Raw genomic sequence first — 24,729 nt, 5'->3', positions numbered from 1 at the left:
CTGAAAGCCCTTCTACTTCTGGGCTACACTCCCAGACCTATTTTATTTTTGGACACAGGGTCTCTTAAACCAGCGCGGCTGGCTTTGAACCTGCGCAATCCTCCTGTCTCCGCCTCCCAAGCACAGAGATTACAAGCATGTGCCACCACACCCAGCATGCTGTCAGCTTTATAACACACCTGACAAAGGTAATATGTTAATGGTTATGGTTAATAGTGAAAGTTTGATGTAAATGGTTTATGTATTTACTATACAATTTGTTTTGTTAGAGTATAATCTACTTAGAGGCATGTTTAAAATGGTATGCCATGTTATGCCAGTAGTGACCTCTTACATTATGTTTACACTGTTTCTTAATTTCATCATTTTCTCTCATGTTTGATTTTGTCTTGTGTTGCTTTGTTTACCGTGCCCTCTGAGCACAGAAAATCCACTGCTAATTTTTTCCAGTTTGAGGAATTCTTGAGTGATTGACCTGGAAACAGAACTAAAAGTGATTAAGGAAAATAAAGGTAGAAAATCAGTGATGGTTGTAGCTTGCCAGAATTGTCCCATTCTACCTTGGATGCCATGCTGAAGAACAAGAACAAAGTGATGTAAACTGTTAAGGATGTACTTCACTGAAGGTAATAGAACCAATAGTAATCTGAGAGGAGCCTTCATCAGATAGAGAGGAACTTCTATTAACCTGGATTGAAGACCAGACAGATAAACATATCCCTTCTAGCATCATAATGATCACAATCAATCAAAATATAAAAAGAATAAATAAATGATGTTGAATTCACTGCTAGATCTGAATAGTATAAATGATTAAATTTGTCACTAATTATATAACATGAAAATGAGCAATGAATCTGCAAGTGCTGTTGTGAAGGCACCAGAAAAAAATTTTGATACTTCACATAAGCTCATTGTCAAGGAAAATTACTTGTCAGAATAAATCTCCAATATGAATGAAACTCCCTAACCTGAAAATGGATACCTGTATGTGCTTTCATCCATAAGAAGGCCAAGTCAATGACAGGTTTCAAGGTTGTTAAAGACAGAATAACAGTCTTGTTTAGGGGCAATGTTGCAGGGTATATATTGAAACCCTTTGTAAACTGAGACAGAACTATAGGGTCTTCATCACAGTGATACTGACACATGCCAGTGTACTACAGGAACAATAAGAAATCCTCTATAACCCAGGTCCTCTCTCAAGATTACCTTCTGAATTGCCATCCCAGACAAATGAAGAACTCTGGAGATCAAATACTCCTCAAGATTGTGCTTATTATTGATAAAGCTCCCATACATTGTCCTTCAATCAGTGAACCTCTTCCCAACAACAAAGTGCTAAACAGCACTTCAAAACACCACCTGTGTGGCACAACCTATATATTAAGGAGTTAGAGAAACTTATGAGTTCCAATTGAGAAGGACCTTTGACAAGACTATTGCTACAAATTAAGAAGACAATAAAAGATGTAAATGCAATTATGGAATTATTATAGCTATGACAGCACCAACAATCTTACTTGGTTTGGGATGATGTCATCAATAAGTATATGAATAATACTGAGAAGGAGACACACAATACCTTCATCTACAACATGGCTGTGGTTGTGTTAGTGAGCTTTTCATCACTGAGACCAAAATGCCTGACAAGAACAACTTACAGGACAAAGGAACGTTTTATTTTGGCTCTTGGTTTCAGAGGATTCCGTACATGGTTAGCCAGCTCTATTGACTTGGGGCTGAGTTAAGACTGAATATTATGTCAGGAGGGAGTGGCAGAGGAAGGCTGTTCACCTTATAGCAGCCCAGAAGCAGAGAAGGGGAAAAAAAAAAGGGACTGGGGAGAAGATAAACCCCAACAGGGCACACTCTAAGTGACCTACTTCCTCCAAATAGGTCCCACCTCCCTGAAACCCATGCATTTATCAATGGATGGATTCACCCAATGGATTACTCTACTGATAGAGTGTGCATGATCCAATCATTGCCTAAAAGCTCCATCTTTGTACCCTGCTGCAGTGAATACCATGCTTTCAACATGAGACTTCAGAGACACTGCAGATCGAAACATTAACAGGTTGAGATGGAAACACCTTTAACCTTGGCATGAAGGAGGATGACACCTGGGAGCTCCTAGCAAAAGTTCCTGAGGGATTTCTTAAGGAGAGGTTGATGGAAGTGAACTGGAAGGCATATCTGAAGGAAAGAAAAGAGGAAAGGAGATTTCTGGAGAAGAAAAAGAAAACCCTGAAAGATTTTCAGTAAGAGTTTAGCTGAAGCCTTTTTAGACCTGAACAACCTGCTTAAAAGTTTTAAACATGTACCCCAAATCAACACATATTCATGAAGTAATATACAATTAAAAACAACAAGAAAACCACTAAAGATTTTTTTCTGAAAGGAGTGATACATCCTCAAAAAGATCCTTAGGCACGTCCTTCAGAAGGCAGCACTGTTACCTTAGGAAATGACAAACCTATATGTGTTATGTCAGAAAACCTTTTAGGAGGACAAGAGGTGCAGGTAGAGGCCAATGACCCTGTGTAGGCCTAGGGTAATGTGTGTGTTCATATTAGTTTTTATGTTACTATTGTTCCTGTTATTATTATTGTTGTTGGTAGTGGTGGTACTGAGGATTGACCCCGGGGACATTTTACCTCTATCTATACCCCAGTCCTTTCATTTTATTTCTTTAATTTTGAAACAAGAGTTTTGCTGAGTTGCTGAGGCTGGCCTTAAACCTGTGATCATTTTATCTCAGCCTCAGAAATACTAGTATATGCTATCACACCTACCCATGTACTGGTTTTTAATAAAAGTTTCAAAAAAAGTTTAAAATTTAAATTACTCGAAAGTAGAAGCTTATATAATAATGATATAAAGATAGAAAATGTTTATATGGCTGTAAAATATGGTTGTGTTTCAAGGGCACTATAATAAAGGAGTAAAATAGTGTGGAGACAAGATAAAATTTCCAAAGTAAAAACTTATGAGTGAAGGTTAATTTCATTATGGAAGAAACAAAATTGTTAAATAATTCAGTGTAATCTAAGTCTGTATAAATCTCATAGTAGTATATAATAATTCAAGTTCAGTCACCACCCACTCACTGACTAACCCAGAGCAACTTTCTTTTTTTTTTTAAATTGGTGCATTGTAATTATACATTATAGTGAGTTTCAGAAGGAGGAAGCATACATGCTCACAGCATTTATTGTTTTCCTTAGGGTGCCACCCTGCTCCCTCTACCTCCTCATATATAATATTGATATAAATTTGTATATAAATGTTATTTGAATTATTTCCACCATCAGATATCCTCTATTTCCTACCTCCTTCTTCAAATCTGCTTCTACTATTCTACTAGTGTCTCCCCTCATTTATCTGAAGTTCTCTTTGTTTTCCATTTTTTTCCTCTAACTTCCACATATAAGTGAAACACATGGCCCTTCATGTTGTGAGACTGGCTAATCTCACTTATAAAATTCTCTAGTTTCACCCAATATCTTACAAATTACAAAGTTGTGTTCTTGTTATGGCTAAATAAAATTCCATTGTGTGTATATGCCATAATTTAATAATCCATTTATCTACTACAGACATCAAGGCTTTTGTGAATTGAGCTGCTATAAGCATAGAAATGCACATATCCTTACAGTAATTTGACTTCAGTATCTTTGGGAAGACCCCCAACAGTGTCATGGCTGGGTCATATGGTGCCTCCATTCCCAGTCTTTGAAAGAATCTTCACACTGATCTTCATAGTAGCTGTACTAATTTGCAATCCCACCAACAGTGCATAAGGGTTCCTATTTCCCCACATCCTAACCGACATTTGTTTGTATTCTTGATGATTGCCATTCTGACTGGAATAAGATGAAATCTCTGTCATTTTGATTTGTATTTCCGTTTGCTAAAGATGTTGAAAAATTTTTTTCATTTATTTATTGGTCATTTGTATTTCTTTTGAGAAGTATTTATTCAAATCCATTGTCCATTTTCTGATTGGGTTCTCCATTGTTGCTGTTGTGTGTATGTGTGTGTGTAAGTTTTTAAAGTTTTTTATATATTCTCAATATTAATGCTAATTTTTTTTTGCACATCTGGGGATGGAACCCAGAGGCATTTGACCTCCGAGCTACACCCCTTGCCCTATTTTTTATTCTTTATTTTGAAACAGGGTCTCACTAAGTTGCAGAAGGCTTCACTAAGTAGCTGAGGCTGTCTGTGAATCGCGAACCTCTGGTCTCAGCCTCCTGAATGCTGGGATTACAAGTGTGCACCACCATGCCCAGCTGATATTAATGCTTTATCAGAAGAATAGCTGGCAAAGATTTTTTGCCCATTCAGTAGGCTTTTATTTAGATTCTTGGTAGTTTTCTTTGCTACCCAGAAGTTTTTCAATCTGATGTAATCCCATTTTTAATTTTTTATTTCCTGAGTTTTGGTGGTTCTATTGAGAAAGTCTCTACCAGTGCCTTATGTTAGAGAGTTGTCCTAGGCCCTCTTCTAGTAGTTGTGAGGTCTCTAGTCTCATTTCTCGGTCTTTCATCCATTTTGAAATGACTCTTGTACAAAATGAGAGGAGGTTTTTTTTTTTTTTTCCATTCGTCTACATATGGTTAAAGATATTCCTACTACTATATGATGAAAAGGCTATCTTTTCTCCGGTGTCTATATTTGGTCTCTTTGTCAAAGATCAAGTGGCTATAGGTATGTAGATTTGCATTGAATTCTTCTATTTTTTTCTGTGCCTGTTTTTGTACCAATAAGATGCTGTTTTTATTACTATAGCTTTGTAGCATAGTTTGAAGTCAGTTATTTGATGCCTCCAACATGGTTTTTTGTCGTTAGGAGTTGCTTTGGCTATTCTGGGTCTTTTATTTTCATATAATTTTTAGCACTTCTATTTCTAGTTAAGTGAAGAATTATATTGGCATTTTAATAGGGAAATCCAAATCATCATGGTCAGTGTCCTTTACATATAAACCATTTTTTACTTTTTAAACTGCTTTTATGATATTTTTTCTAGGCTTAGATATTTCTAGATATGCAAATATCACTATTGCATCACAGTTATATACAGTGTTCAGTACAGTAACATCTTGTACAAGTTTGTAGCCTAGAAACAATAAACTATACAAATATGGCCTATTTGTAGTAGGATGTAACATTTAGTTTTGTTTAAGTACAGTCTATGATCTTTACACAACAAGACACCTGACAATTCATTTCTTAGATTGTATGCCCATGGTTGTGATGCATGAGTAACCCTGAGGGAATTTTCCAGCACTGATGTACAAGAATGTTTATAACATTACTGTCTGGAATATACAATATAAAACATAACTGTTTGCCAACAATATAACAAATATATATATACACAAATATACATTTATATACATAGAAATACATGTGTACAATATATATACAAATATACATATATATGTATAAATACATATGTGTGTATATATACATATATACATATAAATATATACACACATATGTATTTATACATATATATGTATATTTGTATATATATTTGTGTGTATATATGTATATATGTGTATATTTATTTGTATATATACACATATATATGTATATATACATATACTTATGTATATATATACATACATATATATATATAACAAACATATGTATATATACACACATACATATACATAAATATATGTAATTGCATAGTCATACTGTGAAATGCTACATAGATACAAAAAATGAAGAAACAACATTGCAAAGTGGAACAGAGTGACCCTAACATATAATGTTCAGAATAAGAAACTATTTTACAAATATATATGCATATATTACAAATATATATATATATGTATGTAGTATATAATGTACATTATAATTATGTAGTATATGATATGAAATGGTTTCTTGAGAATATATGTAAAAACAAACTATTCCTTCAGATTCATGTAATATAAGGTGGCAACAAAATAAAGATGAGGAAATTATGGCTATGAAATAATTATGGTGGCTAATTTCAAAGGAAAAATAAAATACAGACTGTGATTTAGACAGGACTTGCAGGGAAACTGGAGATTTGTGCTTTTCAATCAGAATAGAATTAAATGGATATTAATTCAAACTAATACTTCACTGAGAAGTAATATAAATACTTATAATACTTTATATTTTATATAATTTTTTAAAAAATATATTGCAGACTTCCAGGAAGATGGGACTGAGAGAAACAGCACTCATGAGTCCTGCTAACACTGATCTCCATTGCCTCAAAAACAGTGTTCTACAAAGCCAGAAAATACAAATCAGTAGAGGAATAAAAGCAATAAATACAAAGGACAGAGAAAAAGAAGATTAAAAGACCAACCAGAGAGCAGAAAAGAAATCCTCCCTCCTTGCAATGGCAGTCACCGCAGCAGTGCCATCTTGCTTCACAGCACCAAACTCTAGAGACTTAGAAAAGGAAAACAGTGACCTGAAGTAAGCAGCTGCATATCAACAGCTTGTAAGATATCAGTTCTTCCTGTGCAAATACCAGCTACAACTTCCAGGAGTTGAGCTCACCACACCCTCCAGGGATCCAGAGCGGAGGTCAACACCACAAAAGAAACCCACGTCCCTCGTGGCCAAGGGTGCCACATCAGCACCGTTTTTCCCATGGAAACTGAATGATATACTATTGAATGATGAGTGGGTAATATCAGAAATAAGGGGAGAAATAAAGAAATTTCTGGAATTAAATGAAAATAGAGACACAACTTACCAAATCTTATGGAATACTTTGAAGGTGGTTTTAAGAGGAAAGTTTATAGCATTGAGTGCCCATATAAGAAGAACAGAGAATTGCCAAGTAAACAACTTAATAACACATCTCAAGGACCTAAAGAGATTGCAATAGTCTAATCCCAAAGCCAGAAGAAGGCAGGAAATAACTAAAATGAGAGCAGAAATAAATGAAATAGAGAACAAAAAACAAGTCAAAGAATCAACGAAACAATAAGCTGGTTCTTTGAAAAGATTAATAAAATTGACAAACCCCTGTCCCACCTAACCAAAGGAAAGAGAATCAATTCAAATTATTAAAATCAGAAATCAAAAAGAAGGCATCACCACAGAGGGTGGGGAAATTCAAAGGATTACCAGAAACTATTTTGAAAATTTATATTACAATAGACAGGAAAACATGAAAGAAATCGATAGATTTCCAAGCACATATACTTACTTAAATTGAACCAAGAGGACATAGCAAGCTTAAATCAACCAATAGCAAGCAAAAATAGAAACAGAAATAAAAATTCTGCCATCAAAGAAAAGCCCAGGCCCTGACCAGTACCAGCTGAATTCTACAAAAACTTCAGTGAAGAACTAATCCCAATACTTCACAACTTGTTCTGGGAAAATGAAAGAGATGGAATTATCTCAAATTCCTTTTATGAAGTCAGTATCACATTAATCCCTAAACCAAATAAAGATACCTCAAGAAAAGAAAATTACAGACAAATATCCTTGATGAACATACATGCAAAAATTCTAAACAAAATACTAGCTATATTCATTCAAAACCATATCAAGAAAATTGTACACCACAACCAAGTTGGTTTCATCCCAGAAAAGCAAGGATGGTTCAACACACACAAATCAGTAAATCACATAATAAATAGAACTGAGAACCAAAAACACATGATCATATCAATAGATGCTATAGATGCTAAAAGGCATTTGACTAATTTCAACACCCATTCATGTTATAAAAAACACTGCAGAAAATTGGAATAGAAGAAATGCATTTCAACATAATTAAGGCAATATAAAACAAACCCAAAGCCAACATCATATTGAATGGGAAACCTGCAAGAATTCCCTCTAAAATCAGGAACAAGACAAGGATGCGCACTATCACCACTCCTTTTCAATATAGTCCTCGGGACTCTTGCCATAGCAATAACACAAAAGAAGGCAATCAAAGGAATTCAAATAGTAAAAGAGGAATTAAAACTATCTTTATTTGCAGATGACATGATCCTTTATCTAGAAGACCCAAAGAACTCAACAAAAAGACTACTGGGGCTAATTAATCAATTTAGCAAAGTTGCAGGATACAAAATCAACCTAAAGAAATCAGTTGCTTTTCTTTATGCCAACAATGAATCAACGATGAAAGAAATAAATTAAACAATTCCATTCACTATAACCTCAAAACCAATAAAATGCCTGGGGATAAACCTAACCAAAGATGTAAAAACCTTTATAATGAAAACTATAAAACATTAAGGAAAGAAATTAAAGAAGGTGTTGGAAGATGGGAAGATCTCCCTTGCTCGTGGATAGGCAGAATAAATATCATCAAAATGACCATTCTGCTAATAATGATCTACAGATTCAATATAATTCTTATCAAAATACCAATTACATTCTTCATAGACCTAGAAAAATCAGTCATGAATTTTACATGGAGAAAAAAAAGACCCAGAATAGCCAAAGCAATGCTCAGCAATAAGAACCATGCAGGAGGCATCACAATCCTTGACTTTAAATTATGTTATAGAGCAATAGTAGTAAAAAACAGCATGGTATTAACACTACAACATGTGTACAGACCATTGAAACAGAATAGAAAATACAGAAACAAACCCATAGTCAATTAATCTTTGACTATGGGCCAAAGTCATATGCTGGATAAAAGACAGCCTTTTCAACAAATGGTGCTGGAAGAACTGGCTATCTATTTGTAGAAAGATGGAACTAAATCTTTATCTCTCACCATGCACTGGAATCAACTTGAGATGGATCAAAGACTTAGAAATTAGACCAGAGATTGTGAAGTTATTGGAGGGGGGCATAGGCCCAACACTCCAACATATAGAAACAGGCAGTAACTTTCTCAACAAGACCTCCAAAGTACAGGAAATTAAAGTAATAATTAACAAGTGGAATGGCATCAAACTAAAAAGTTTGTGCTCATCAAAGGAAGCCATCAAGAACCTAAAGAGAAAGCCTACAGAATGGGAGAAGATCCTTACCACCCACCACTCTGATAAAGAGCTAATATCCAGAATATACAGAGTTCAAAATACTCTACACTAGCAAAACAAATAACTCAATGAAGAAGTGGGCAACTGAATTGAATAGACACTTCAAAAAAGAGATACAAATGGCCAATAGTACGTGAAAAGATGTTCAGCAACATTAGCCATTAGGGAGATTCAAATCAATACTACACTGAGATTCCATCTAACCCCAATCAGAGTGGCAAGCATAAAGAAATCATATAACAACAAATGCTGGCAAGGATGTGGGGAAAGAGGAACTCTTGTACATTTGGTGGGAGTGCAAACTAGTTCAGTCTCTATGGAGATCAGTGTGGAGATTCCTTAGAAAACTGGGAATACCATATGATCTGGCTATATCACTCCTGGGTATCTTTCCAAAGGGGTTGAAATCAGAGAACTATAGTAACATATGCATACCCACATTCATAGCAGCACAATTCATAAGAGCAAAAATATGGAACCAGCCTAGGTCTCCATCAAAAGATTAATGGATTGCAAAATTATAGGAAGTACACACAATGGAATTTTACTCACCTCTAGAGAAGAACAAAATCATGTCATTTGCAAGAAGATGGAAAGACCTGGAGAGCATTATGTTAAGTGAGATCAGCCAAGCACAGAAAGAGAAGGGATATGTGTTTTCTCTAATATGCCCAAGCTAGGGACTATTAAGAATACCAGAAGGACTCCAGATAATGGAGGGGAAACCTCAGCAAAGCTGAAATGGAAGGGTAGGAGACAAAGAAGCCTGAGGTTGATAAATGCAGGCGCTACATCAGAATATGTATATAAGTATGAATTTAGCATGGTTAACTTGGACATTCATTGTTGGGAGGGGGAAAAGGGGAAGTGGGGGGTGGGAGAGGGCACCAAGCACAGTCTGAATGTATGCCAATTTCAATATGATCCTCATAAAAATAAAAATAAAAATAAATGAAATAAAAATTTAAAAATTAAGCCAGGCGTGGTGGCACACGCTTTTATTCCCAGCATTCGGGAGGTTGAGACCTGGAGGATCGCGGTTCACGGGCAGCCTCAGCTACTTAGTGAGGCCCTCCGCAACTCAGTGAGACCCGGTTTCAAAATAAAGAATAAAAAAATAGGGCAGGGGGTATAGCTCGGGGGTCAAAAGCCTCTGGGTTCCATCCCCAGTCCCGCAAAAAAAAATAAAAATTAAAAATAAAAATGTGGTGCTATAAGTATATTTCAGAACAAAAAATTAAAATATGAACATGTGTGGCATTATAAATTTGGAAAGATTTTTTATATCATTATTTAAACTTATTTCATTTTAAACATGGATAGTTTACTCAAGTCTTAAGCAAAACTAATTATCTGCTTCCCTATGGGTATCATAACTTACAGCAGGAGTAAAAACCTCAATTGTTGATGGAAATAGTCATGGAATGAAAGGGCTATAGTTTCTTTCTGCTTATGGCCATATCTTTATGCTATGGTTTTATTCTCCTGTTTAATGAAAACTATATTACTAGAGGAAAGTATTCAAGATTCAAAGTTACTTATCTGTCAAGATACCTTCATAAGCAAACACAATGAGGTATTTACACTATACAAATGTAAAATAATCATAGAAAAAAGCAATAAATGTTACAAATTTAACAAGTCAAAGTAGAGTTTGAAAGTGTATAAGTAAACATATCTTCAGTAAGAATCAGAAATTTTAGATAATAAAATGAAATAACTTAATAAATTAAAGTATTTATTTGGAAAAATAAGACTTTATATTCTTCATAGTTGAATAAAAATATCAAATTTCATTTTTTAAATAAATGCACTTGTGGTTCTTAAAGACTTTTGGGAAATGAGGAGAATAATATTAAACTGATATTTTTTTCTGGAATTCATGCAAATGTATAATAAGATGTAGTTAAAGCTATAATCATTATCTTCCAAGCTAAAAGAATAAAACATTCAGTACTTAGAAATTATTTCTAACTGTGCTTGCTATAAGTTTATCTTTCTTGTTTAAGTATTTAGGTAAATTTTCTGTGTCATTTGATGGGGCATGATTTTAAAAACTTTGAAAATTGAGTAGGCATCCCTATATTCTCCAAACAATTCATATGCATACTTACTACTTCTTTGCTTACCCTCAGAGCTGATGGTCAATAGACATGATAGATAACTGGTAACTGAATGAATTACATGATTTTTAAATAGAGTGATTTGTCGAGGAATGACTTTATTTTTCTTCTCCCTTATTCAACAGACATTCCCAGTAGTGCATCCCCTGCAGCTGTCATGGAATAAAGAATATCAAAGTTTATCTAAGTGAAATATGGCTGGGAACAAGTTTACCATCTACTCACACTTTTACTTGGAAGTTAAAAAATCAACAATTTATCTTAAAAACAAGAACTATCAATTCAACTCTGACTTAAAGATAAGAGTTCCCCCACCAACCCTTCATTACAATAGCATTTATACTCAAACCATGCAAAACAAAAGTATGCATTCCAACAATCTAGAAGACATTGCAGTTGCATAATTTAGTGGGAGTGTTGTCGAAGCAGGTCTCCTCGAGTACACAGGAAAAATCATACAAAGATATTTAATATAGTCAGCTATTAATTCAAGGTATCTGTGCTAACCTGGGTTACTCCATCATACAGATAGTAAATGCAAAGAATGCACTGATGAGAAGGGACTTCTATAGTTACAGAATTCAAATACAATTTTTTTTGTTTTTTTCACAAATCTGCTTCATTGCTTATTTGAAAAGGAGAATATGGCATATATTTTTGGAAATGTAGCTTACAGTGCAATGGTTCTTAATTTAGGATGATCTATGCCCCCAATCCACAGAACATAGAGCAGTATCAGGAAATATGTTGGCTATCATAACTACTGCCATCTACTGGTGATGCTGAAGCGAGTGAAGGCTGGGATGCTATAAAGAGTTTCCTATGCACAGGGCAGTCCCCATAGCAATCACATGGCTCAAAGTGTCAGAAGAGCCTAGGTTGAGAAATTCCCTAATTTCCTGAGCTTTGCACATCTCACACTGATTTGAAAAGCATAACTAAAGGTCAGATTTAGTTGGCAAGGTGCTCTAAGCTTAAGGCTGTTTAATTCAAATAGTGAATCAATTATAGACCAAGTTAGAGAGCTATTATTCATATGTCTTGTTTATAAGGGCACCCTGACTGACTTCCTTCAGGAATTATAACGTGCTCATTAGGACATTTCATTGGGTTCTGGGTTCTGTCTTGGCTGAAATTGTTCATGCTCAGATATTAATAACAGAAGAGATGGATAGCTTTATTTATTTATTTATTTGTTTATTTATTATTTATTTATTTATTTATTTAACAGTACTGGAGATTGAAACCAGGGGCATTTTAGCTCCTAGCTACAGCTTCAGCCCTATTTGTTTTTTATTCTTTATTTTGAAATAGGGTCTCACTAAGTTGCAGAGGGCCTCACTAAGTAGCTGAGGCTGGCTGCCAACCTGTGATCCTCCTGTCTCAGCCTCCCACGTACTATGATTACAAGTGTGCAACCACAATCCCCAACTGAACAATCTCCTTTATAGTGCCAAATAAATAAGGGCTTATGAACTATCAAAACTGTATAGCATTGCCTTTCCTAACACCAACATTCCTGAAGGACTCAGAATATAGTTCAGAGGGCATGAGGAAAGGAATGGAAATCAAAAGTAAGTAAACAATCAGATATAACATCAAGCCCCACCCATTTCCTTCTGCACTAACTCCACACTGGTTATTATATCTCTATTATGTTTCTTCAAATACTAGAAGTTGAGGTGTAAAAAAACAAAATAAAGCACACAATTATGGCAGAATTAATATCAATGATAGTTTCTAAAAATCCTGGTCAAGAATGAACCCCATTATATCCAATCCAATCTTCACCTTCTGAAACATTGCCTACTCTCAATTCTAAGAGGTTTTCTTTCTTTTATTTTGTTGTTGTCATTTGTTTTTGTTCTGGCTTTTCCTCAAAAGGAGCCAAGACTTCCAGGATTTATGTCTTTGCTTGTAAGAACTCTAGGGCTTCAAAGCAAATACTGGAAACCCTGTAAAATCCTCTCAGATATATGCCCTTAGAAGGGTCAAGGGGAAAGAATGTCATAAAAAGCTTTTAAAATCATTTCCCTCTTTATTCGCAGTATAGCAGAAGTACAGAGGGCAAGAGGGCTGTCCTAACTACCATTCTTGCACTCTAACTAGTAGTGACCTATCTGTAAATAATCTCTCCACTAGTCCACCTATCTATAATCTAGGTGTAGACATTGCTTTCTTTTGGATGGGTTCTGTGAGAATTAAGTGCTTTTTACTCAGTGAATAAAAGCTGAGATAGATACTAAAAATAAGGAAAGGAACTCTTTGCCTTTAAATAAAAATGGCTCCACTTTCTTTTTACAAGCCTGAGGGGTTGTTGTATATATTAAAACTGCTGCATAGCTCCATCCCTGGTCACAGAAACCCCCTCCCCCCTGAGGACACTGGAGATGTCTGATCTCTGGGAAACAGCAGTTAGAAAGGACGCGTTTCAGAGCTTGTACTAGAAATCGCTGGCACTCCCTTCTCTGCATCAAACAGCGCTAAACTGAGTCACCCTGCCAGAAGCTGCGCCTTCTGCTTCTCTTTCTCAGGACCTAGTTTATCTCTAGCGAAAGCACTGAATGATGCAGGATAGTTCTGCCCATGTGTGTGACGCGTCCATTCTTCTAATCCCTCGTTTGCCCCAGATAATTTAAAGCTTTATCCATCAGTATGCCATGCTCGAAAGAAAAAATGTAGTTAACAAGACGACAGTGTCATCTAGGTATTTGGCATCAATATTAGCAAGAGTCTGTCATTTGACAATTATTTCCCTAGCACACCAGACGGTAAAGAAAATGTTTTCATTCATCCGCAAATGACTAACATTTTATTGACGTTCCAAAATGCGGCTGCATACTATTGCACTTTCAATTTCCGAACCGGTTTTGAGAATTAAGCTGGAATACTAATAACATCAGTGACTCCTGCTGCAAACCTCTTGGTTAATTGCTGAGCATGGGGTGTTAGTTTAGCCCTGAGGTGTTGCTGGTTAGAGACTCTTCAATCTAGTCCGTGTGGGTGGTCACAGGTGATGGGAACCCTTCCCTTTCCTCATATATCCTCGCGTCTGGTGATAAACATCACTCTGAGTACCACAACCACCAAGCAAAACGACTCCCTGCCTGCCTTGTAAAGAGCTCGGGCTGGGGAGGAAGCCGGATGGTGACCCCTGCAGAGTTTATTGCTTTGCTGAGCTCTGCCAAAGGACCCGACTAGCATTATGGGGAAGGAGATAGGATGCGCAAGGTTTTGCTTTATTTATTTGGTCTACGAGTGGACTGTTTAGGGTGAGACAAAGAATATATTTTTCAAGCAATGTTGAAGATGCGGGGAAAGGATGGAAGAGGAAAATAATTGGGGAGGTTCTCGTTTGTTTTTAATTACTTGTTTCTCTCTGCTCCCCTGCGTCCCTAACTCTTTACTAAATACGATTGATTGGCATAACTGCTCTGGACTCCAGCCCCAGCTCTCTCATTGATTTGTAAATGGTCCGGAATAGCTAAAGAATCTTAAATCTGAAAATCTGTTCAAGAAGGCAAGAATAAAAAAGGGGAAAAGCGCGGCCCCATGCCCAGCACCCTATTCTGCCCAGGGTGGGGGGGGGCAGGAAGACAACTGCAGAGTGAGCAGTTAAGGGGCTGCAGCGGTGTGCGGAGCCAAGCTTTCATCTCCGCGAGCCTGAGCCTGAGAAAAAACCTGGAGGGGCTGAGGGAAAAAAAAAGAAAAAAAGAAAAAAAAAGAAAAAAACAACTCCGTTTGGAGGACACAAATATATATATATATATATATATATATGTGTGTGTGTGTGTGTGTGTGTGTGTGTGTGTGTGTGAGTGTGTCTTTAAACTGGGTAACTTGGCGCAGCCTTGATTCGGAGGCGCTGATCCTTCTGCCTGATAGGCGTCAATGGGTTAAACTGTCTTTTACATAACGGGGCTGCCTGGCTCTACACAATTAAAACACTTGATTGCGGTCTCTTCCCGACTCTGCATCCCAGCACGGCCCGCCCGTCCCTCCCAGCGCGCCTGCGCCCCGCGCGTACTACACACTCCCCGTCACGCGCGTGCACACACACGCACACACACACGCTCCTGGTTGGCTGTACTCCCCCCTTTACACACACACACACACACACACACACACACACACACACACACACACACACACACACACGGTGGTGTCCACACGCACAGATGAAGGGCAGGTGTACTCCAGTCCCTGTTGGCTGACCCCACAGACTCGCCAGCTGCTCAACCCGCAAGGCCTCACCCCCCTCCCTTGTGTCCCTACCAAAAAAAAAAAAAAAAAAAAAAAAAGCGTCCTGCCAGTGTCTCTATCCTTTCCCAAAAAGGGGCAAAGGGAGAACTAGTTTGCAGCTTGCTAACTGTAGCGCGATCACCCAGGCAAGATTAAAAAAAAAAAAAAAAATATCAACAACAAAAACTCACAGTCGTGATGGCGCCGACCACAACTTAGAGCACTTTAAACTTACGGAGCCTCGGGAGGTGAAAGGCGCCGCGGAGGGAGAGGAGGGTGCCCCTCGCCTCGCCTCGCCTCGCCCCACCCCGGCCCGGCAGACTTTTCGAGCAGAGCATCCCTCCCGCGCCAGGACCGCGAGGGTCCTAAACCTTCAGCCCTAAACCTTCGGCCCACGGCGCATCTTTCACCCTCATTTTGCCCAATTGTCATACACCTCTAAGCATTTTTTCTCGTTTTCTTTCTTTTTCTAATCTTTTTTTCAATCCCCCCCTCCCTGCTCCATCCTCAGTCTCCGGGCGGGGTTGCTAAGGAAACGGCCGCTTGGCAACGCGCGAGCCCGGGGGCCGGCGGCGGCCGCTGCGCCCCGCGCTGTTTCTGCCTCTGTCGCCGCCGCTGCTGCAGCCGCCGCCGCCTCCTCCCCGCTCGCCGGCGCGCTCGCCTCCTAGCTAGATGGTGTGCGAGCCGCCCGAGAATTAGACACACTCCGGACGCGGCCAAAAGCAACCGGGAGGAGGTGCCGCGCGGCGCCAGGGGGAGGGAGGGGAGGGAGGGAGGGAAAGTGAAGAGGAGGAGGAGGAGGAGAAGCAGAAAAAGAAACAACACCCAACAACTAGGAGGGGGGACGAAAGAAAGAAAAGAAACCCACCCACCCACTCAAAAAAAAAAAAAATCCTGTGGCGCGCCGCCTGTTTCCCCGGAAGACTCGCCAGCACCAGGGGGTGGGGGAGCGCGAGCTGAAGCTGCTGGAGAGTGAGCAGCCCTAGCAGGGATGGACATGATGCTGTTGGTGCAGGGTGCTTGTTGCTCGAACCAGTGGCTGGCGGCGGTGCTTCTCAGCCTGTGCTGCCTGCTACCCTCCTGCCTCCCGGCTGGACAGAGTGTGGACTTCCCCTGGGCGGCCGTGGACAACATGATGGTCAGAAAAGGGGACACGGCGGTGCTTAGGTAGGAAGAACGGCGTGCTTTTCGTACTTGTCTCAGTGTGCCTTTCTGTCTCTTTCCACCCTCTTTACCCTCTTTTAAACCGAGCAGGAATACTGGTGGTGCTCACTATCAAAAGATCACATCTCCAGAAATCCAGGTGCTGACGATCCCCGGAACTCAGACCTCTTTCAGCTGGGGCAGGTAGCAAGCTGGGCTCGGGATGCTAAAGCACTTTCCCGGGCAGCCAATTCGCCCCGGGATGAATGAGGTGTCAGGTTTAGGAGGGGCAGGTGCTACTTTGAAACTCAATTGGAAAGGTCTGTGTTCTCCCATCCTGGGGTACTCTTGCAGAGTCTGACAAGTTTGTCAGGTTTGTTTTTATTTTACTAGAGCACAGGCGACTTTTTCAAACTGCTGGTTGTCTGCTCCATTATTTCCCCTGGCTCTTGGACACTTAGGCTCAGCCCCCCCCCCCCCCCACACACACACTTCAGCTTTCTTTCCTTTCGCCAGCTTTTCACTTCTCTTTCTCTTTTTCCATTTTTCTACTTCCTTCTTTCTCTTTTCCCTCCATTCGCCTCTTTTCATCTTATTTTTTCCCCTGTGCGTTTCCTCTTTTATTCTCCTTTTAAAAAAATCTCCACTAAGTGTCTGGTCCACTTATTTAACCTTCTCTCCTCCTTTCTTTACCCATTCCTTTCCCCTAATGTTTCATCCTCATTAATGCCCTTATTCTATGCCTCGCCTTCCCTTCCACTCCCATTCCGCACAGCCCTCTCCCCACACTCTTCCCTGTCTGTCACACCCACATGCAGGGTCCTCTTTCCCCCCTCCAACACCATTTTCTCACCCTCATAAATCTCACATTCTGGGTCACATCCTCACACAGGCACTTCCACCCTCTAAGGACCACTTTCACTAACGTGTGTACAGGTTCCCTCTCACTGTTTTAAAGGCACACACTCCTCCGCTGGTCCACACACTGCCACTCACACATGTGTACACATTCTTTCCCTCCCTCCCTCTCTTCCCCTCCCTCCTCTCCCCCTTCATCCAACCTTCCTCCTATCCTGGTTTTCAGTTTTACTTTCCTCCCCTCTCCTTTCTTTTGATTGAGCTTGAGCATTGAAATGGTTTGTCATTAATGAAATTCTAGCCTGGTTTTACCCCTAAGCAACAGTGCAGAGTGAGCTTCTGGAAACATTTCCTCTCCTGTGAAAACACATATTGATGATCACCAGTGCTTATCTTTAAACAAGCCTGAATGCTCCATTCTCTCATTTCCCAGTACCCTCCCTTCTCTCTGACACCCCCACCTGACATGCACCTCAAATCTTCTTGAAAGATACTCTTTCTCTCCACTGGGTGGTAGTTGGCTTATAAGTGTAGATGGCACAAAATCAGTGTACATGGCGTGTCTAAGGTGAAAGAGAGTGGGGAACATTTCTGTTTGAATCATGCAACATATTTTAAATTTAATGATGTGGGTGGGGCATACGGCTCATACCTTTAGAAACAGGCTTATGAGTCCAAATTTGCATTGAATACTATTGCAACTTCTAATATTTACTAAAAATGTCTGTTTTCATAGTGTGTATTAATCTTTGTTGTGAATACAACTGAGTATACAGAAGTAACAAAATTTTGTTACACTATAGTAAAATAACTTTTCATTGTTAGTTGATAAACACTTTGTCACATGGGTGGACATAGATTAAACCCATAGATCTATATCTACTTTATATAATGTTTCTTTTGTAAGTTTGAATAACAGTGGTAAGGAAAAATTCTCTTTCAGAACACATATCATGGAAGCTATGAGTGTGTGTGTGTGTGTGTGTGTGTGTGTGTGTGTGTGTAGTTGCATATTGCTTCCATGTAGTGAGCAGTACAATTCTCAACCTAAATGATTGGTAGATTTCTCATCTTTTGATGTTTTATCTTGGCATTTTTTCCTAAAGAGAATTCTAATAAATAGTATGGGTAATTAAAATAGCTGGATCAATGTTTTGCTTCCAGAAGACCTGTGTCTAGTTCACTCTTTGCTTCCAACAGTAAAGCTTTCCTAAGCTATAAGGACAGTGCCTTTCCAGTGTTGTTGGTTTGGTGCTATCCTTGTTTACTTTCTGGACACTCTGCCTTATCCATTTATATGCCCTATTCTGAGTTTTTCAGTATCTTATTTTAGACAACTTTTGATGTTTAAAATTTCTTAAAGAGAATAGAATCTTGTCTCTTACCAGTGTCTATAACTAATTTTTAAGTTTTTAAATAAACAGTCATTTTTGTCCTATGATGCAAATTTTATCAGCATCACTTTTTACCCCAATTTGCTTATTCTAATTTATAATTCTCTAGGAACTATCCAATTGCTGAAATTTTTACATTGCCCATAGCATTAAAATAACTACATATTTATTTGTAAGACATTTTTCTCTGCATAAAGATGTTAAATCATGTCAATTATTTTTCTTAACTTCTTTTGCATCTGGTATTTGCTTTGTTCATACACACAAACAGGTAGGACTTAAGGACTAAGAACATGTGGTCAACTCAGGTGCTGTATTTTTCAAGAGTAAAGTCTTATATTTGGGGTTTTACTTGGGTACTTAAAATAATACCTGATACTATTTTTAATTCATTAGGAAACAAAACAAAATCAACCCTTCTTCTATCAAAATATATGAATTGAGTACTTAATTGAATTACATGGTATAATTTATCAAGTTTTACAAAATATATTCTATTTTTATTGTGACATATTCCTCAAAGTGTCTAATAAAAAAAACAAATAGTGGCATAGCAGTTATCAAATAACTTTAAGTACCAAAGGCCTAAAAGTACAAATATGCTACTCAGTGACTCTTATTGCTTGTGGTTACATTAGTGTGATGGAAGTTTAAAGGTCACATGATACTTCTTTTTAATCTTCTAATTGCTGGAATATCTGTTTTTAAGAAGAGAATTGCAAAAAAAAAAAAAAAAACCCACAAAACTTTCTTTAAGTGGAGCTATAACCAAAGGAAAGTCATTCTGTAATATACTAGCTATAGATATCATTCTGTAGATAATCTTTTCCATTTAGCTTAAATAGAAGATTTATAATGAAATTTTATTTAATAATTTCAGCATATTTATCATCTTTAAATATGAATTTAAAGTGAATTTAGTGAATAATGTTATGCATTAATAAATTTTTGAGGGATTTACTTGACCTATTTAGACCCTCGATATTTAGTGGTAAATCTATTGTATATAATAATGTATACTTCTTTTACCTAAACTTAAGTAGATACATAAATGTAAATTACAATTTTCTATAAACACAAAGTGTTTCTATAAACTTATTAAATATGAACTTAGCTATTACAGTTGATACCTATTGCATTTTATTCTTAATAAAATGTGTTACTCTGTGTATGGAAACATGAACTTTTTCTCCAGTTTTCAAGTTGCATTTTGTACCATATGGGAGGTCAGAATTACTGTGTCAAGGGGTGACAGCAGAGAAAAAGAGGTGTTGGAATCACATTGATTATTGATTATACTTTTGGACCCAGGGAGTATTGAACTAAAGAATAGAGGCAAACATTACTCTGGAAAAATACATATATTTTAGATATAATTTCAGAATTACTTTAATGTTAATCAACTATTTTATTCTTACCTTATTAAGAAGTACTGTTGTACAAACAAGTTGAAAATGCTTAACATTCTTTGGAAACAACACTGTGAACAACCTCATTTATATCCTCCTCATGCCTGCACATTTTTAAGCACATGCCATTTTTAAGCTAATTTTTTCAACGTGTTTCTTATTCAGCCTTTCTGTATGAATTTTGTACATTTTTAGCCACCTTCCTGATATGAACTCAAAATATCCTATTATCTGCTTGTCATGCTTTAATCAAGGAAAGAGAAGAGATTCGTTTTCTTAAATGTGATATTCTCATTTATTTTAGCAAAACTGAACACAACTCTGTCGTTTCAGTGCACTGGATTTGAATGGAAGTCATATGATGTATGACATGATGTTGTAGTATGAAATAGCACTTCTGCTTACAACACAGAAGATTTCCATCTGAACCACAAAACTGTTGCAAATAAATGGATATGACAAGTATTTATTCCTTCTCAGCTTATTTGTCCAATACATTTGGCCTTCTGATTAGACTACACTAATTAATATTGGTTTTAAATGCATGCTATTGGTTATAATAAATTAAATGATTAATGTACAAGAATGCAAAATTACCAATGACAGTAAAAGTCAATTCTACAGTACTCTTGGGATTTCATTAGAAAATCTCACACTGTTTAGTTTTTCCTATACACTGATACACTGAATATTCCAAATAAACTTTAGTTATATTGGCACTTTAAATTTAGAACACCAGGGCATTATTTAAAAGCCTATGTTGTTATTAAAGTATCATTTAATAAATATGTTTAAAATTATGAAGTTGTTTCCTTCTTTAAAGGAAAGAGATAAGCCTAGTATGGTGGTTTATGCCTGTAATCCCAGAATTTAGGAGGCTGAGACAGGAGGATCTCAGGTTCCAGGCCAACTTCAGCAATTTAGTGACATTCCAGGCAACCTGAAAATATTAAAATATTAAATTATAAAAAGGGTCTTGGAAGCCAGGTGTGGTGGCATACACTTGTACTTCCAGCATTTGTGAGGCGGAGACAGGAAAACTGTGGTTCACAGCCAGCCTCAGCTACTTAGTCAGGGCCTTGCAACTCAGTGAGACCCTGTTTCAAAATAAAGAATAAAAAGTAGGGCTGGGGGTATCACTTGGAGGTAGAATGCCCCTGGGTTCCATTCCCAGTACTGCAAAAAAAAAAAAAAGGGGGGGGTCTTGTGGTGGATCTTGTAGGTAGAGTGCTCCTAGATTAAATCCACAGTACCAAAAGGAAAAAAAAAAAAAAAAAAAGAAACAAATATAAGGGAAAATAGATTGCCATAATGAGACACATTTGGAAAAATATGTTCCAGAATATAGAATAAAATGCTACAGTGTTACTATAGTCACTTTTCAGAACTGTTCTATATATGATATGTTATTTAGTACATTAATATACAGCCTTTATATATAACATAATAATTTTAACAGTTTTGATTTTTTTTTTTGGCCAGGGATTGATGTTTTAGCTCAGTGGCAGAGCATTTACTTAGCATGTGCAAGGCCCTCAGCTCAATATATATATATATATATATATATATATATATATATATATATATATATATATATATATAAATTTTGCCCTATGTTTTTAGTGCAGAATAATTGAAAAGTCCATTTTGCTGTATAAATATTTGCACTCAAGCATGTTAATGAACCACTAATTTCAAATGAATTGGTTTTGTAATTAAACTGCTTCATGGAATAAGTAGATTCTGTAATACTCCACTTCTAAAGAATTTAGAGAAAAAAATCACATCATGGTCTGCATCCATAGACTGTGAGGCCCCCTGGCCGGGTCTCTCGCTCCTCTGCTGTTCTGTGCCTCTGGGAGTTGGAGCAAGTTAGAGCTAAACCCGCAGGCTCTATTTCCTCCCTTCCAATGAAACTGTCTTCAGGCTGTGATTGGCTAATGGAAGAGAGTTTGGAGAGAGAAAAGCATGATAGATTGAGAGTCGAGGAAATTTCTTCTCTCTTCTCTCTTTAATTATTTAAGCAATGTCTAGCAGTATTTCAATCTCACCTAGAACCTTAGTGTGCTAGCTTCCACTTGATAGCTAGCTCCTTGACTTGTGTTTACTACCTAATTCTTTATTCCTCCAATCTAAAAGTAGTAATAACTTCCTTTTATCACTATATATAATATATTATCTCACCAATATCTTCAGCTTCTCAAGATTTCCATCTCATTTATAATAAAATCTCAGCATTAAATCACCATTGTTTCAAATATCCACAATTTTAGTGTTGTTTTCAGAAGCCCAATTGATACACAGTGAAAAGTGATCATTTTAGTGATTTTAATTATATTTCATGGAATGAATCCTTTACTATTGTACTGTAAATATTGTTTATTAGCAAGAGATATAACAGTCACTAAAATATGTAGAAATTTAGAAATAACAACATTAAGGCATATTATAAAGGCAGATTTATTTTTTCATACTCAGATTATGGGGAAAATAATAAGCCAAATGTATAAGTTTTGAATTAACATACAATTAAATAATCAAATTCAGAAGAAAATATGTAATTTTTATGAGTGAGAAATAAAGAACTTGATGTATTTATTAACTAAACTCAATAGTACAGTATTATTGTTTATCAAGTAAAATAAAAAAATGCTAGGACTAAACTCAGCTTGTGAATATGTGATCAAAATGCTAAGAAAATTTCTATAGTGTTGTCTATTGAAATCAATAGGAATTAAAGGACATTCTTTTATGTACCTTAATACCAGAGAAGCCACCCAGTGTTTCTCATTTCTTACGATGCATATAATTGTAGCAATGAACATTATTCAAATATTTGACTCCTGGAATCTTCTGATCAAAAAAATTTGACTCTTGAAATCTTCTGATGAAAAATAAGGTCACTTCTCTACCATGTTTTACTTCAAAATGTCACAAATTAAGATATTATTTTAAATGATATTCTCATGTTCTCAGAAAAGTGATAGGAAGCTACAAAAGTGGATATATATATATATATATATATATATATTTTTTTTTTTTTTCTCTTGCGCTTAACTAAGGATTGAATGATGTAAGGACAAGTGACTTCCCCTTTATATCAACAGGATACTTTTTGAAAGACACTTATGTTGGTGTCCAGTGTGGATAAGCCACTTCTGTTGGTTCCTATAAGGATAACCAGTCACCATCAAGAACTACTTCTAATTTATTTCTCTATAATTTTGCAAGAAAATGTGATTTTAAAACTATCATTGAGAGCTGAGAATGGCGGCATACACCTATATTCCCAGTAGTTGGAAGGCTGAGACAGAAAGATTACGAGTTCAAGACCAGTCTCAACTTATTGAGGCCTTGTTTCAAAACAAAACAAAAATTAGTAAATAAAAAGGCCTGGAGATATGGCTCAGAGGTAGAACACCCCTATTGGTGTAGAATTCCCTGTACCACACACACAAAAATTATCAATGAGCCTGGCCTGGTGGTATACACTGTTAATCCCAGTACTGGAAGACAGGAAAATAGTAGGTTCAAAGCTAGCCTCTGCAATTTAGTGAGGCCCTCAGAAACTTAGTGAGACCCTTTTTCAAAATAAAAAATAATAATATTAGGACTAGGTGTGTAGCTCAGTGGTTGAATGCCCCTGTATTCAAGCCCTAGTACCAAATAAATAAATAAATAAATAAATAAATAATCATCATTGATGAAATGATGTTCCTTCAGGGATGCTCTAAAAGAGGATTTCTAAATGGGGAGATAAATTGACTTCCTGATTTCTGCCTTTCTTTCTCAAAGCTTTGCTAATCCATTCATATACAGATTTCTATGTATATAGTCAATGAAAAAATAAAAATATCACTTTGTCTTTCTCTGGGAGCATCATATTACCTGACCATGTGTTTTTCTAAAAAAGTTTTTATTTTGTGTCACATTCTATTTTGTCATATATTTTATGTTTTAAGTTAACCAGTAAAAACCAAAAAAGAACTTTGAATCCTACCAGATCCTTAAAACTTAGGTTTTTCTACATAGGAACAATAATTATCAAATTGGATTTCAATTATTCCACTGTTTCTATTATGGGATAAACAACATAACTTACAAGATCCAAAAAAATAGTAGTTTTTGCCCAAATGTACTTTCTGTCCTTTGCTATATTTTGATTGGACAAACACTTAGATCATTTAGCTGGTATGACTTTGTTCACCCCTCCCCAAAGCCCAGCACAATAGCTTGCACATTTGAATGTAATATCCTCAAATTTTAAAATTATTGCATCAGTGGAAGTATAAATGAAGTAATAAATCACTTTTCCTCCAGGCTTTTTTGTTTCACATTTTAATACTCATAACATCTTTAATACTGGTTAGATCTTCAGTCTTAACAAAGTTTTCCCTAGTTGAATCTGGTCAACAATCTCTGTCTTAAATAATTCCTACAAAAGTCTCAAAAGTAGTTTAAGACATACACATTGGAAACATCCAGTGTCTTTGAATAACAAGAAATGTCAGTTAGAAAGTCTTGAAGAAAATAT

The 24,729-nt window shown here is 36.8% G+C and overlaps 1 protein-coding gene across 1 annotated transcript in view; it reads left to right on the top strand.

Annotated features, from left to right (window-relative positions):
* Positions 1-16,382: 16,382 nt before the first annotated feature.
* The window catches only part of NEGR1 (neuronal growth regulator 1), a gene marked incomplete at both ends in the record, with an annotated part of 888,972 nt that continues 880,625 nt past the window's right edge, over positions 16,383-24,729 (top strand). The window contains one exon of the mRNA XM_080692943.1: positions 16,383-16,558. Within this exon, the coding sequence (XP_080549069.1) occupies positions 16,383-16,558 (176 nt within the window). The remainder of the gene's footprint in view (positions 16,559-24,729) is intronic.

Source organism: Muscardinus avellanarius (assembly GCF_963383645.1).
Source record: "Muscardinus avellanarius genome assembly, chromosome: 3".
In the NCBI taxonomy this organism is placed as follows: domain Eukaryota; kingdom Metazoa; phylum Chordata; class Mammalia; order Rodentia; family Gliridae; genus Muscardinus; species Muscardinus avellanarius.
This window is presented reverse-complemented; position numbering and strand designations above follow the sequence as displayed.